Source organism: Pogonomyrmex barbatus, unplaced genomic scaffold (assembly GCF_055798465.1).
Source record: "Pogonomyrmex barbatus isolate J1 unplaced genomic scaffold, ASM5579846v1 scaffold10, whole genome shotgun sequence".
In the NCBI taxonomy this organism is placed as follows: Eukaryota; Metazoa; Arthropoda; class Insecta; order Hymenoptera; family Formicidae; genus Pogonomyrmex; species Pogonomyrmex barbatus.
Window position 1 is genome coordinate 3,832,821 of NW_028297099.1, and position 15,540 is coordinate 3,848,360.

Below are 15,540 nucleotides of genomic sequence, written 5' to 3' on the forward strand. Positions count from 1 at the left end.
CGTCCGTACTCATCCTAACGCTTAGCGTTCCCCTTTCTGTCCGAAGCCGATGCGCACGCGGCAGTAGGGATACGCCGGTGCGAGTACGTCATCGGGAGCTACCAAGCAGGCGCATCGTCGGCCTATTACAATGGCCAGCCCTCCTAAACGTTTCATTGTCATCGGCGCGTTCTCTCTGCCCATGCGTCGATGCGCGCGAACCATTGTTTCTCGTCGAATGGGCGGCTCTCTGCTGCCAACGAGACCACCGTCATCGGATAACGCCGTTTCCACGGCGAGACCAGACGAGGCGTAAGTTTCTACGCGATCGATCACCCATGACTACTAGTGATAGAGTATATTAATTGCCTTTATTTAGCAGTGCAATTCCCCCTCTATCGCAGAATTGTGATACCATTGATAGATTTGTCGGCTCGACTATCTAATTAATTACTACGTATAAATAATTTATTGCAATCGTAATGTAATTTGTCGTTAAATTTAAGCTGTTAGATTATCGCTGATGTGGCATAACCTTTATCTCTCTTTCTCTTTCTTTTAGAGTAAATATATATATATATATATATATATATATATATATATATATATATTATATCACTTTATATATGGTCTCCGCAATTTGCACGCTATGCTTTGTCCTTACTACGTGCGACGATGCGGCAACTGGAACTCGCTCTGCCTTTTTGCGATAGTTTATACCGCTTTTTGCGAACGCACAGAATAATCGGGATACATATTTGTCGCATTTAACATCAAAGAAATGAGATATATCATCGTGGCACGAACTTGTTATCACGCTACCGATGTAGCCAGATCTAATAATAAGTTCCGAGGATGTATCTTTCTTTTTTTTTTTTTTATCAATACATGCATACCGATTATTTACGCGTGCCATCGAAGTTTTCCTGCTTAGACATTCCTCGCCCGGTGAAAGAACAAGTTCGTTCTGTAACGACAAAAAACAATTATCGTGAAAACTGCATTCATTAATAACGGATAACGTATCATTGCATCGCGTCACGCAGATATTCAGGTAGAACCGGTTGGACTAACTCGATATGCGAATCTTTCAGATAAGCACGCATCGTCAGGTAAATCAGGCCTTCTCTCGTTACACGCGTATTCTTAATGCAATATCCCAGGACACCGACTACAATCAACTACGGATCTTACAACCAGCGCTAAAGATAATGATCCCAGCTCCCGATAAGTATTAATAGCGTGAGCTAGTTGCGTAGATGCACGGCTACAAAGCGAAGAGAGATGCGTCCTTCCGTTTCTCGTTCCATTATATTAAGTGCTCCACTTGCCGATTTGAAGCTCGATATGTTTGATATCGCGCGATGCATTTCGAATCGACTTGATTTTTGACGTTCGCAAAACAACGAGTCCGAGTTCCGGTCGGCGATGCGCGGTGCTAAACTGTAATTATCACGAATTCATCTTAAGAAGTAATCATGCATTCTTCTTACTACATGATATTACCGATGATCTACAGTACATTGAAAATTGTAGTCTTCCGCGGCGCACGATCGCGATCTTCTTGATCCACGTCCAGGGTAATAAATCTGCCCTAATGTTGGGTTACGAGAAACAGTTATCGGAGTCTTGAAATTTATCGGTTCTTTAACAATTTTCCGCTATTATCGTCAACGATCATTAACAATTCTTTCAATCGTAACAATTCAACGGCAGTTTCCTGTAACCTGATATTAGCGCACTACAATAAGTTTAGAACATATCCTTTAAAAACCTGTGGATGAGGCACGAATTGCAAATGCATTGTTCCAAAGTACGCTTTCATCAATAAATTTCGTACGCTAATACTACGTTGCAACGGTAGATAATCGGATCTTTAAAATTTATCGTCGCTTGCTCGCTAGTCTCAATGTTGCTTTCGGCATTCGCGATCGTGATTTGTATAATCAACGATCACAGATAGAGCGATTTTTAACGTCACTTGCTCTTGATATAATATGCGTCGCCTTATAAATATTATCTTTAATATTGCAACTAAGTTATATACAAACAAGATTTTTTTTTTTCGATAAATGTGCTGTAATAACGATGACATTTTTAAATAAACTATCTTTGTAATTTAATTTATAACGCCATTATGGCCGTTCTCTCATGCCTCTCGACAGCTATTTTCTTGATTTGCTCCCAGAACATAGGAAAGAGATGAATCGTTCTGGCAAAATCGGCACGATTCAGTCGATATAGCTCGCAGATCTCAACAGCGATGACGCTAGCCACTCTTCTTTCCTCGGGCATCACCAGCGCGATCTCTCCAAAGTACGCGCCATCCTGCAAGTGACATACTTCCTTTCCGGTACTCGTGTAAATAGCCACTGTGCCGCTGGCAATAAAATACATGCAGTCACCCGGTTGATTGACTCGCACAATCACGTCGTTCGTCAAGAATATTTCGGATTTGAGCAGAGCGACGATGCGCGCCAGCAACGAAAGAGGCAGATTGGCGAAAAACGTAACGTTCTCCACGAGTTTGCGGCAGACGTGCATGCCGATCTCCTGTCGCATTTGCGGCGACAGGGTGTTGAGGATCTCGACCTCGTAGAAATATTGATGTTGAAAACAAAACTCATAGTACGCTTCGATACGGCACTGAGTCGGATGCAGTAGTTGCCGATGCTTTATATACTGCTTGAGTTGCACCATGACGTCTTGATATTTTATCCTAGAACTGTTGATGCTCCTGTAGAGCTGGTTCACGCGAGCTATTAGAATACACATAATTAGACCTCCTAAGAGATGAAAGAGTATCACCAGCGTGAGATCCGCCTCGTTTTTCGGCTTTCTGTGCAAGAAGCCTGATGCGAAGAAAGTGGAAACGGCGCGTAAGAGACTGGATAGATATTGTAGACCTTTGGATTCTTCCCAGAGATTGAACTCGTGTATCCAGGAATCGTTGACGGGACGCTTTGGTAAGTACATGGAAGTCGTCGCTATTGGTACCAGCCAATAAAGGCAAGATTGCCATTGAAATGCTATTATAAGCCAAAATATCATGATACAGACTTCATAGACAACCAATGGGGCGTCATACGATTGAACAATCTTTGTCATATAAGAACTGAGAGAAAATACGCGAAATCCGCACATCAAAGATACTAGCTCGCGTGTAATTATATTCTCCTCCCACGTTTTAACAAACGCGATGTCAGTTGGTAAAGAGCCCAGTAAGTCAGGCAGGAAAGTACCATATTTTATGTATCTCTTCATTATTTTCCTCGGTTCCATCACAACAATTTGATACAGCTTATCAAAATATCTGTTCAATGATGAAAGAGAAATTTTTAATTTTATAGCAATTTTAATCAATTTTATTATAGTTTATTATAGTAACGAAATTAGAATATAATATTCTAAAATTTCTATGTTATGTTCAACAAAAACACATATATATGAATACAAATAAATAATTCATATTTATCAATTAAATTGTATTCACCCTGTCATAAAATTAACAACTATGTCCATGCAACAAAGAAAAAGTAAAAGATTTTTACAGACTGTCCAATAAATTGAACGCTTCATTTCAAAGACAGCCTGATATGGAGCAATCAATAGTAAGCATGTTATCGTTAAAATCATTAGGATATCCCAGACAAATCTGTGCTATAAAAAATTTGGTTTAGTTCAGCATATTTGATTTGACATATATAGAAAGGTTGTAAAATATTGTATATTGAGAAAATATACCTAAAAATACTGAATGGATGAAGAATATACTGATAGTTATGCAAGTGCCGTTTCTTTTCCAAGAATATGGAAGCGCGACTGCGTAAATACTTGTGGGTACCTGGATTTTTTTTCGATACCATCAGCGAAGAGCGGAACGCGTTAAACGCATTTCGGAAGAAATTGTCGGGAGGAAAAACTATATCTTCGTGCTCGGTTGTGATTTCGCATTCGTGCTCCACATGGAACATCGTGGAGTTGTTAAATGATAGGTTAAAAGCAATGCAGAAAAAGAGGGCCTTCCGTTAAACGTTTTACGATATTTCTAATTATAGAAAGATCATTATAAGCACGAACAAGCGTACATCGTTGGCAACGGCGGCATCTCTTTGGATGAAAGGAGAGTTCGTTCTCCGTCCTTTCGTAGCAAACTTGTACGAGAAAATGCAGTCGGTAGTATCGTTGCCGGCAGATGATCAAGCTTATTCAAGTCTCCCGTAATACGATACCGGCCAAAGTATATATAATGAAACTGAAGAAATATGTTCTTCTTAATCAATAAATGATAAAATAATTTTCGTACTGAGATAAAAGTCTAGTAACACGTTGTTGGTAATACTTGATCGATTTTGTTGCTTGCGTCTGTGTGTAGCGTTTTGCCTTACGAGGCCAGCACTACATATCTGATCAATTGCATTGACAACATAGGTTTCATTCCAGTGCCTTCTCTTTATAAATAAAAAACAAAAGTGCATTGATTACAAAAAATATCGTGAAAATATTTATAAATGCTTCTTTTTTAACAAATACATGCATGTCTAAACTTGAAAGTATTGAAATTAAAATCGATCGAATTTTCTTTTTTGCGATTTGGTTTTCTACAGATTTCATAATAGATTCTATATTTTGACAATATTTGTATCAGATTCAATAATGTAAGAGTATTATATTTTTCTTCTATACATTTAAAAAAAAAAGAAATAAATAACACATACATAACACGCGTATGTAATTCAATTTTATTAAACTTTAAATATATCGTTATTGTAAGAATCTACATAGAAAAACCAGGAAGACATAAACAATAAGAAAATTAATTATAGATGATTATTCTTAGTAATTATTTATCTTTTTGTAAAAAGAATAATCAAATACGATTGGTCAATTTTCTTATTTATCTTCAATTTTCTATCAATTTTGTAATGCAGCTTACTGCTTAAACTTTTCTATGTGCCAACACTTTTATATTTCAAGGTTTATTTGGGATTAAATAGTAAAATATATATATTGACTTCAGACAGGACCCAAGCAGACATGGATTTTACATGATGTTGGTACTCTTCTATGAGATTTAGTTATTTTCAATAGATAGCTTGAAATGCAAAAAGATTGAATTCAATATATTAATAAATTAATAATTATTAAAATTATATAAAAATTATAAAAGACAAAATTTGTTATATAAAATTATATGTTATGTATTGAAATATATATATATATATATATATATATAAATTTATATATATATATATATATAAATATATATAAATTATATATAAATTTAACATACATTGCACAACGACAAGTAGGATATATTTAAAGTAATTTTTTAAATAAATACTCCCAACTATGTATAAAATTATTAATTGTTGGCATTTCGTCCTGAAGTACTATATAATTATAAAATCAGTCTAAAACTAATAAGAACTCTTATATATGTGCGACGGATGTCATAATATCGATTGTCTTTTGCACTTTAAAAATTTTGTATTTTTTGATGTTGAAAAGAAATGAAGATCTTTATTCAACATTTATCAAGAATTGTAGAATTATAAAAAGTGCTATTAGAACTATCGTTTTTTTCTTAAAAATTAATAAAATATTATATTAACTTTTCATACGCGATATATGATCTATACGGAAAATTTTTTAATTATTTAATATATTATATATATATATGTATATGTATCTATATATGTATATATGTATATATTAATTATTTTTATTAAGATAGATTTAAATTTGAGAAATTGCATTTATCTAAAAATTAAAACGTGTATCATTGAAAAAAATGTATTAAATTTTACATCCACGATTCGTGCGAACGCGTCTACTAATATGCGTGTCCATCTCGAAATTAATACCATCCAATATACGAAATGCATCATATTTTTCATACGTTCCAGTTCATGGAGATGTGAATAATTGCCGGTATGATTTGCGAATCGTGTACATCACAGCCAGTGAATTTTGGTGCGGTCAGTTTATTTTTAGTGCAACTGACAGTTGGTTTCCGCGAGATATAAAAATATTGAACCGACTGTACGAATGAAGAAACGTTTTTTCCGACGAGTGACAAATAAATGGTACATTTGACAGTACTTCGTTATATAATATTGTTATATAACGAAATATTACACGTGTATCGACGATTGTTTTTGCGGAATCGAGATTTCTGTTGTATGTGTTCGCCGATCTCTTCTATCTCGGATTATCATGGTAAAGATGAGAGTGTCTACCAACGGAGATCGCAGATCGCTTTCAGGATGGATGATCTGTTCACGGTACATTTAAGTAACGCTTTATACAAGTCGGCTTTATGAGGGCTCAGACCTTCGTTGCGTGCATCGCATAAAGACAACCTTCCGGTATATATTCTACGCGTTGAATTCTCAATGTAACTACGAGATTTTATGGACGATTTTATTCGTTCCTTATACGCGAATAAATATATATATCCATATATAAACTCAGCCATAACTATGTCTATTTGAGTGAGTAAGGATAATACAAGTATCTTGCTTAAAGCATAGAGATAACGTTGAACATTTATATTTTTATATTATGTACATAATTATTTATTATTTATATGATGTACATAATATCACTCTTAGCTACTGAAAGTATCAAAATATCAAAAGTTTCTTCGAACATTTCGGGTGTGATGTTTTTACGCAGATATCGTGGCCGAGATTAAAGGGGTATCAGGAAGCATTTTATCCTGGACTCCGGAAAATCTACCGGTTAAGCGGTGTACAATTGCAATTTAAAGTCGCTACTTCTGTCCGTCCCGAGGGAATTAAGGGTCAGACGCGGAGGCAAGTATATCGCCAGGAAGTCGGGTTCTCCACAGCTTTTTTCTCCTCCTATTCTGGTAATAAATTTTCAAGTCGTCCAGCGACGTCCTGGAACTCAGGAACGATGTTATAGACGATGCTCGAGAACAAGAAGGGTGGTTACTCAGGATACGTTCACAACCCTCCGCACATACTAACGTGGATTTACCGAGGCCCATCCTCCACGTAACGACGAGTGACTGCGGAAGAGTCTATATACGCGGTTCTGGGGTAGAAAGTTATGGGTAGTCTCGTTGCTGTATCAATATCTCGTTAGGGGCCACGACGGGAAATAAAATCGGAATGTTCGTCTTTCTCGGGACTGACCGAGCTAGCAAAATTGTAATGCGTTCCGCAGGCGCCAGTCGCTCGTTACACGCACAACTTTGAATATAGGTATAGTGCCATAGTAGCGAATTGAATTATTGTGTCATGTTTTATGAGAACTGCAATCGATCATTGCAATACGCAGAAACGTTACTATATATCGCAAAATCGGCTTACCGTATCAATATCAACTAACTGGGAAATGACGGAAGCGTTAAATAGGATCTCTAATACGCGCATGTATTTACTAATTATCCATTGATAACTATTTACGTCCTGCCTCTCATTAGAGGGAAGGATCATTTCAAGTGCGTATAACGAGCATCGTTTTGCAACTCCATAATTGCGAAATTTGGTCGAAATTTATTGTAAAATAGGGTCTTTCAAGTATACGTATATACATGTGGGTGTGTGTGTGTGTGTGTGTGTGTGTGTGTGTGTGTGTGTGTGTGTGTGTGTGTATACATATATAAATACATATGTGTACAAATTATAAAAAAAATATATATATAATTTGTATACAGTATGTATAAATTCTATTGCTAATTGTACCAATTAAATTTATATAGAATATATTGATATTATCATTATATATTACATTTCATCCTGATACATGCTAATATAGAAGCTTCACGGATCACTGCACGTGGCTTTATTATATTGAATAACGAGCGAATGGTTGTGATCGATATCTAGTTATCCAAATAGTGTTACTTTGCAGTACAAAATTGTTACCTTGCGCTATTTAGTTGATGTAACAGCAACACGATCGTATTTCAAATGTAGATATGGAAATCCTGCAGAAATAACATACGAGAGGAAGATATAACAACTCTTGATGATTAAATAACGTAAAAATAATATATTCTACATATTCAATAATAATATATACTACATATGAAGACATTACTTGTTTATTTTTTTTTTATAAATATTCACTGTAATAAATAGTTTTATTTTTATTAACATGGCATGAGCATATTTCAACGCAATTGTCAAGACCGAGATGTTTCTTTTATATTTACGACGTAAGGGCGCGAACGAAGGTAATTCTTGCTTCCGCCGCAATGATCAATAAACCATCCCGTCCACGCTGCTGAACGACGCTTTATACTTCGATGGATGTAACGTCAGGAAAAGAGGCGGCAACTGGTGGTCGTAAGTACTTACGTACGTGTAGGTTCGCCGCGTATATATACGCAGTGAGCTGCCAACGATATAGCCAGCGAGACGAAAACACTCGTCTGCAAAGTCTAGTACTGGTGTAAATATACCGAATGGTAAGAGATGTAGCAGCAGTTACGCAAAAGCCATCGCTACCGGTCGCTTATGGAAACACGGCTCCGTAAATATTTTCGAGCACTCTGCTCTTTTTTGCGCGCTATTACGATCGGACGTCGCTCTATACTCACCCAAATGTCAAATACGCCTTTTAAATTCATTAAAATAATTAATAGTTGTAATATAAAAAGTAACATGAAAATAAATAAAATCAGGACTTGTCGTAGCTTGGAGAGAACAGCAATAATAATTACAATTTATTTGCGTAACGATTGCACGAATATAGGTATTCGAAAAAGTATTTACCTTCAAATCACGTGTTTGATCAAGTCTTGCTGAAATTAAAATGTCGATTTTGTGGCACCACAACCGATAAAAATTGCGAAATAATTTTTGAAATAAATGATTTAAAGATTCTCGTTTTACGTTTCTGACAAATATAATAATATAATATGACAAATATAATCATTTTTTTCCATAATAATACTTTATATAATACTATAATCATAATAATACTATATTTCGCTATAATGATAAAATTGCGGGGGGGTATAACGTGTAATCTATTATTATGGGCCGAGAAAAGGGAGAAGGCAACTGGTGGCCGTACGTACTTACGTTCGCTCTCGCGTGTTCTCCACGCGCATCGCGCGCATATACGCGTCGCGGCTACGGCAAGTGATATAGTTTGCAGCTGAAACAACCATTTCTACTGTCTAACAGTTGGCATTTGGCCAATTCCTGTGCCGATGCGTTTCTCCTCACTCGTTATACGAGGATTAGAGTATACTGCGCTATACCTCCTGTACACCATGTAATTTTCTCCTCTCTCTCTCTCTCTCTCTCTCTCTCTCTCTCTCTCTCTCTCTCTCTCTCATTCTATTTCCCTCTCCTTTCATCCTCCTGACATCTCGTGTACTCTACTCTTTATTGTCCGACTGGACCCACGTGCGGACGCGCCTCTGCTCCGCATTTGCATCCCGTTAAACGTCGTAAACTTGTCAAAGCGTGGGCCGTTATGTGCAGGATCGCGAGCCGTATTGCCAGGCAGGCAACGTTTGTGGTATCCTCCAGCGGGTGCCCGAAAGACAAAGCACGGGCGAGATCGGTGGAGAGGAGGGAGGTATCTATCTGTTATTCCGAACGAATCGATGAATATCATCGAGTGCACTTAACGGGGATTAACGTTTTTATATCTTTATCTCGGCCCGGAGACGAATATGCTAATGAGTTGATAATACCGAAATTTGGCTAACGAGGTGAGCGCTGTATTTCACTGTCGTAACGACAAACAGACTCCTGCGACAATTCTTGCATATCTTAATTTGAACCGAATCACCGAACACAGAAGTACACTTAAAGTAGATTAAGATACTAGTTACTGTAACGGAAGATAAGTATATATGTCGCTGTATTATTAATGTTGCAATTGGAGCTACAAAAAGACGATGCGTAAGAAAGTATATTTAACAATATCTTTGTAGTATAACTGATAATTGGATATTGGACTCTTTTGATCTGTACGCTAATTGTAAATACATATTACGAATAAATATAATAAAGTATAAATTTAATAAAGTATAGCGCACATATATATATTACAGCTAAATTTAATACTATTAAATAATAAATATAATTATTTATGATCTGATCTATGTGCATTTTTATCACGTTTCAGGAGTAACATATTAATTATGACATAATAATTATATTGGTTCTACCAGCAAATGTTTCGTAGACAATATATAGTCGAAAATCGAAAGACGTCTGAAAGATAAGAGTTTAAAAATATCCGAAAGATTACATATTCATTTTGAATTTCGTGTTGTCTGGGGATTAATAATAGTGGCAAAATCGTATTTTATGAAAGGCTTGTGCATCTGATTACTGTTTATCTTAGATGCAAACGATGAATAGTAATTGTTTTCGTGATAATCGCGATATAACGCTATTTCAGAATCAAATACGCGATTCATAATTTATTTCATTGTACCTGATCGTGCAGTCTCTATATCCGAGTCGTCTTCGATACATTTAACTTCGTAATGATCGCCGTCTAATTTACTGTGTGTATTAATTGCAGCACTTAACGAGTAAGATAAAACTGATTCTCTGCAAAATAGCCTTCTTGGATTTGCTGTTATAAAATCTGATGTTTTAAATTCATTTTGACCGCTCATCGCGCGATAACGATGCGTGGCCATTGCAATTTTTCGTTTATGCCATACGTCGATTTATGAGTCTATTAGCCGATAATGGTGAAAAATATGGCTGCGGGAATAACGATCTTAGCTTATAGTGATCATAAATGTAGAATAAAATGTCGCGCAACGCGAGGGACGATGTGGCTAGGCCGAGCATATATTCACGGTAAGTGGCGTGAGTTATGAAAACTTCATGATATATCCAGGATATTTTATGCCTTCATGAAGAACTGCTGAAATAACGTACAAGCATAATGCTTTTCGTATACTCACATAATTAAAAACTATCCACTGAGATACATTCATTATACAATGCGTGGGTGAAAAGCTGGAAAGAGTCAACTTTTGTTAAATGTACTTGCTTTTAATTAGAGCCAAAATGTTAGAACGTAAATTAATTTAATTTTATATTTCGTAGTAGGAGAAATAGTTTAAATAGTATTTTAGAGATAATGTACCGAGATAATGTATATTAAAGAAAGATTAAGCATATATAAGCTTTCTGTTCTTAATTATTTATCATTAGAAAAACGTTGATGTTGTAAAACGACATATAATTTATCCAGCACAGTCGAAAACAATATTCGCGACATCCTGTATAATTTACAGTACGTCAGTATTCATATCGATATCGGAATTCTCACCAGTCGTATATTGATTCTAGTGGAGATTTCAATAACACCGTCCGCATTGTAATCAGATATCCATTGCATTATGTCACGATGGAACCCATATAGCAAAGAATTTATTTTACACAAATTTGATCAAAGGTTTATTTCATATTATTTTGTATTAAATAGTCAAAACCAAAATATTTATATATATATTCAGCAAGTCTTTTAAATGTTCTTGTAAGCAATTAATGATTAGAAATGTGTGTAGAAATGTGTAATAATTACGAATAAGAGTACATGTGTGTATGTTTGTGTGTATGTGCTGTAATTACAAATAAGAGTACATTTTGCCTTGAGAGATGAACAAATTGTAATATTGAAATTTTTCAGGCGCTGTTAGAAGTTACATTATGTGACTTATGCTAATATTACAACGTCACTTCTAAATTAACTATGTCACGTATGTCTAATGTGTCTAGTTAGAAAAGTTAGCACGAGTATTATCTATTTGATCTGGGCTAAGTTGGACAACGCCTTAAAGATGTTATACACTTGGCCAATTTGATGAATATTAAGGGACGCGTATTGAGTTAGAATCTGCAGTTGTAGTCATAGATAGCAAATTGGGAAAGTTGTAGTGCTGCCGACGCTGCCAGAGCGCGTTTGCGTCTTGTTGTATTATCTTAGAAACTTTCTGACGTCTTATAAGTTTCCAACTTTTGTTATATACGTATGCAAAGTTGTGTCGCGAGTTTCACCATGACAGGTTGTTATTGAATATGAGTAGAAACGCGTAAGATTTATTTATATTTTATCGACATATATATGATGTAAATATCCTTTTACAAAATAAGAATTCTATTGATCTAGCGTAACACAATAATGATATAGAAAATAAAAAAATTTGTGATATTATAAGTTAAGCTTCTTTCGTAATATATAATATGCGACAACAGACATTTAATTTATATTTCTCAGGATGTATCAATTTACAAACTTTAGAAAGAAATGCATTTTCTACTCATTATTATGATTGAAAAGATATATAAAAGCGGAATTCATGTAGAAGCATAATATAGAATACAATTTTCATCTTGTGAAAATGTTTATACTAGAAGAGGAATATTCAGCCGACATTTAATCAGAGTATTTCAAGCGGTCGGTGGTAGTTCGTGCCGTAAAACTCCGACGGATAGTACACACTTGATACATTCTTTGCTAAAGTTGAAGTAAACAAACTTAAAATAAAAGAGAAATACAAAGAGCACGGAACCACGAAGTAATTGCAACGAACCATCGTGCGTTTCATATGATTCATTTAATTTCATTTGAATATCATCGTGTCAGTATTCATAAATATGTATTTACGCGCGCATGTATATCTAAATATATATATATATATATATATATATATATATATATATATTTAGATTTCAAATATTGAACTAACTAGTTACTATTTACACATATCGACATATGCATAACACATTTATCGGGAGAGAATTGAGTATTTGTTATACTTATATCTATATTATCTAATTGGATTATTTTTGCTATCATACAATCGATATATATTTTATTTGCATTAATCATGAGCTACGCTAAAACGCTTGTGCATCACTGTGTAGCCTTTATATCGATATATGAATCCTGTGAAGCGTCGAAAACGTAAATGTGTGTAACGACCATTCTGCACGCAAATTGTAGAATGGGCTTGTACTTGTTTGCCTTGATTTACTCACGCGGCATAACTAATGTCATTTGACCGCAATATACATTTCAGTAGAAGTTATCCGAGTTAAACGCGACTATATGCCGCGCTATTTCGAATTGTTGACAGTTCAAACGAACAGATTATAATTTGAGCGTTGTATTTTTTAAATTGTCCTGTTTAACGGCAAATTGTTACTTTTATTACAAGTTTACTTGTTACATATTGAATTGACGATTCTATGCGTTCTTTACGTTTACATGCCGAGCTATATCCCAAGAGATAAGAACAATGTTAGTCTCGATATCCGCATAATAAAGTGCGCTATCGCGCGATGAGAAGATATGAACAGGAATATAACGAAGACACGTAGAAAGCATGCTGCAATATATCATGCATAACAAGTGACTAGTCCAACTCTATGCCATGCACGAGTTGTCTAAGGGATGTTATTGCGCCAGACGCAATCACAATCATATTTCTTAACTATGGCGAGACTAGCACGGCCTATTTCTCTCTCCTTATTGATAGCTATTCGTCTTAGTCATGCTTTTGCATAGATCTTTTTTGCTTGCATAATTAAACATAAATTACCATTCACCCATCTGAGATGCAATAAAAGATCGACAATTAGATGGCGATTATATAATTAGATGGCATTACTGAAAATCATTCTCTGTCTAAGTCCTTAAAATTCGCTCGACGGCGTCATGATCTAAATGGAAATATCATGGAAATGTCAGATCAGGTATTCACTCAAATATTATGTGAGCTCTTTCTACTACGTACAGATAATCCGCAGGCGGATGGGTTATTCCGTGAATATAATAAACACGTCGCTTTGCAGTACGTGCTGCGAAATTTAACGAAGATAGCGAATTCAACGAACAAAGGTATTGAATACCGTGTGTACTGAACATTACAAAGCACACTCTTTGATTAATTATCATACCAACATGTTCGCCGATTCAATTTGTTATAAAATTCGCCTTCCGGCATATTTGTGGCTTAATAAAAGATTATGTTAAGTATTTTCTGCAACATATAATAGATTATACTTTGTGTTTTTATAAAATGTATGTTTACGTGCAATATTATAACAATATATTATTACTTCATGCTTGTATTATTGCTTATGAAGACTATATAATTTTCGTAACTTTAAATATTATATCTTAATATTTTCGTCAAAATTTTATAAAATAAATTATTTTATAAATTATTTTATATGTTGTTTAATATTATTTTTAGGTATTTGCAAACATTATTATGAATATCAACTATTATTAACTGTCGCCTTAATGATTTCGTTAAAGAATTACAGCATAGTTTGCTTACTCTCCTTTCGTAAAAACCTGGTCGTAAATGTTCCAGCCATTTCACGTTAATTTTAGTCGATAATTCGGTCGAGGTAACGTCGAGGCAAATTATCGGGATAAAACAGAAATAATAGTTAATGCACAGGAATATATAGTTGTAATAAATATCCGAAAAGAATATATTGTAAAGGATAAATAATTATAATTATGAAACATATTGAAAATCTTTTGTCAGTCATTAATATTGAGATCAATTATAGATTTGAGAAAATGAAACTGCACGATCTTATATCTATTCTAACTCGAGTATTAGTTAAGAAATTCTTATATATTAAATATTCGTAGATTGTTTATATCAGAAAATTTATCCTTATGTTATAATTACATCCTTATTAAATTGAGATTTGAGATATCATAGAAGATAATATAATTAACATAGCAGAAAGACACACATGAATCTGACACATCATTGGATTTAGTAGTTTAAATGTGAACATTATAATAAATCAAGAGACTATTAATTGTATAATATTCCTAGATTATTGCATATTATTATCTGATGGAGATTAAAGCTTGCATCAATAAATTATGTAACAAGAATGATGAGAAGTAAAATTATGCAAACAATCAAATTTTTATATATTAAAATTCGATACTAAATCCAATATTATAATAACATTAAAATATTTGCAAATTAATAATATCAGTGGTAATAATAAATGTTATTATGTTGCTATTATTATTAAACGCATTATTAGTAAGTAAAAGTAAGAGTAAGAGAATCGGCGTGCTTTTGTAGAAACATTTATCGGCACGGTTTAATCTTACAGTCACACCGGGATATCACCATTACCATTAGTCATGTTGTTTACTCTCGACTCTCGGGGAAACGCTGACAGCGTAGGGATGTTTTCTTCCGTGCAAACCTAGAATTGGCTCCGGCCTGGTGGAACGTGAGCTTATCGAGTAATTCCATACGTCCTGGAGGCAGGTTATCACGACGAACACGTCTGTTCCTGTTACGCACGGAGGCTGCTGCGCGCACGTGTACGGGGCTCGATGCATCGGAATGACGCCCGGCGCTCCGTTTACATTGTGCGATCGCGGAATACGGTTCGGCGAAACAGCAAAGGCGCAAAGCTAACGGGATAGCAATGGCGGAATTAACGTATTCGCGTTACGCGGGGCTCGCCATATCAGCCGCGGCTAGATGAATGCTAATTAGTGGAAGATACACGCCGCATCCCTCCGGTGGAAACGCTATCT

General features: G+C 35.0%; 1 protein-coding gene across 1 annotated transcript; it reads right to left on the minus strand.

Annotated features, from left to right (window-relative positions):
* Positions 1–1,708: 1,708 nt before the first annotated feature.
* Positions 1,709–4,645, minus strand: LOC105426243 (potassium/sodium hyperpolarization-activated cyclic nucleotide-gated channel 3). The gene is made up of 3 exons (XM_011637386.3): positions 3,724–4,645; positions 3,473–3,634; positions 1,709–3,292 (listed from the first exon to the last, which is right to left on the minus strand). The coding sequence occupies exons 1-3, from the start codon at positions 3,951–3,953 to the stop codon at positions 2,104–2,106; spliced, it is 1,581 nt and encodes a 526-aa protein (XP_011635688.2). The 5' UTR covers positions 3,954–4,645; the 3' UTR covers positions 1,709–2,103.
* Between the last annotated feature and the right edge of the window lie 10,895 nt (positions 4,646–15,540).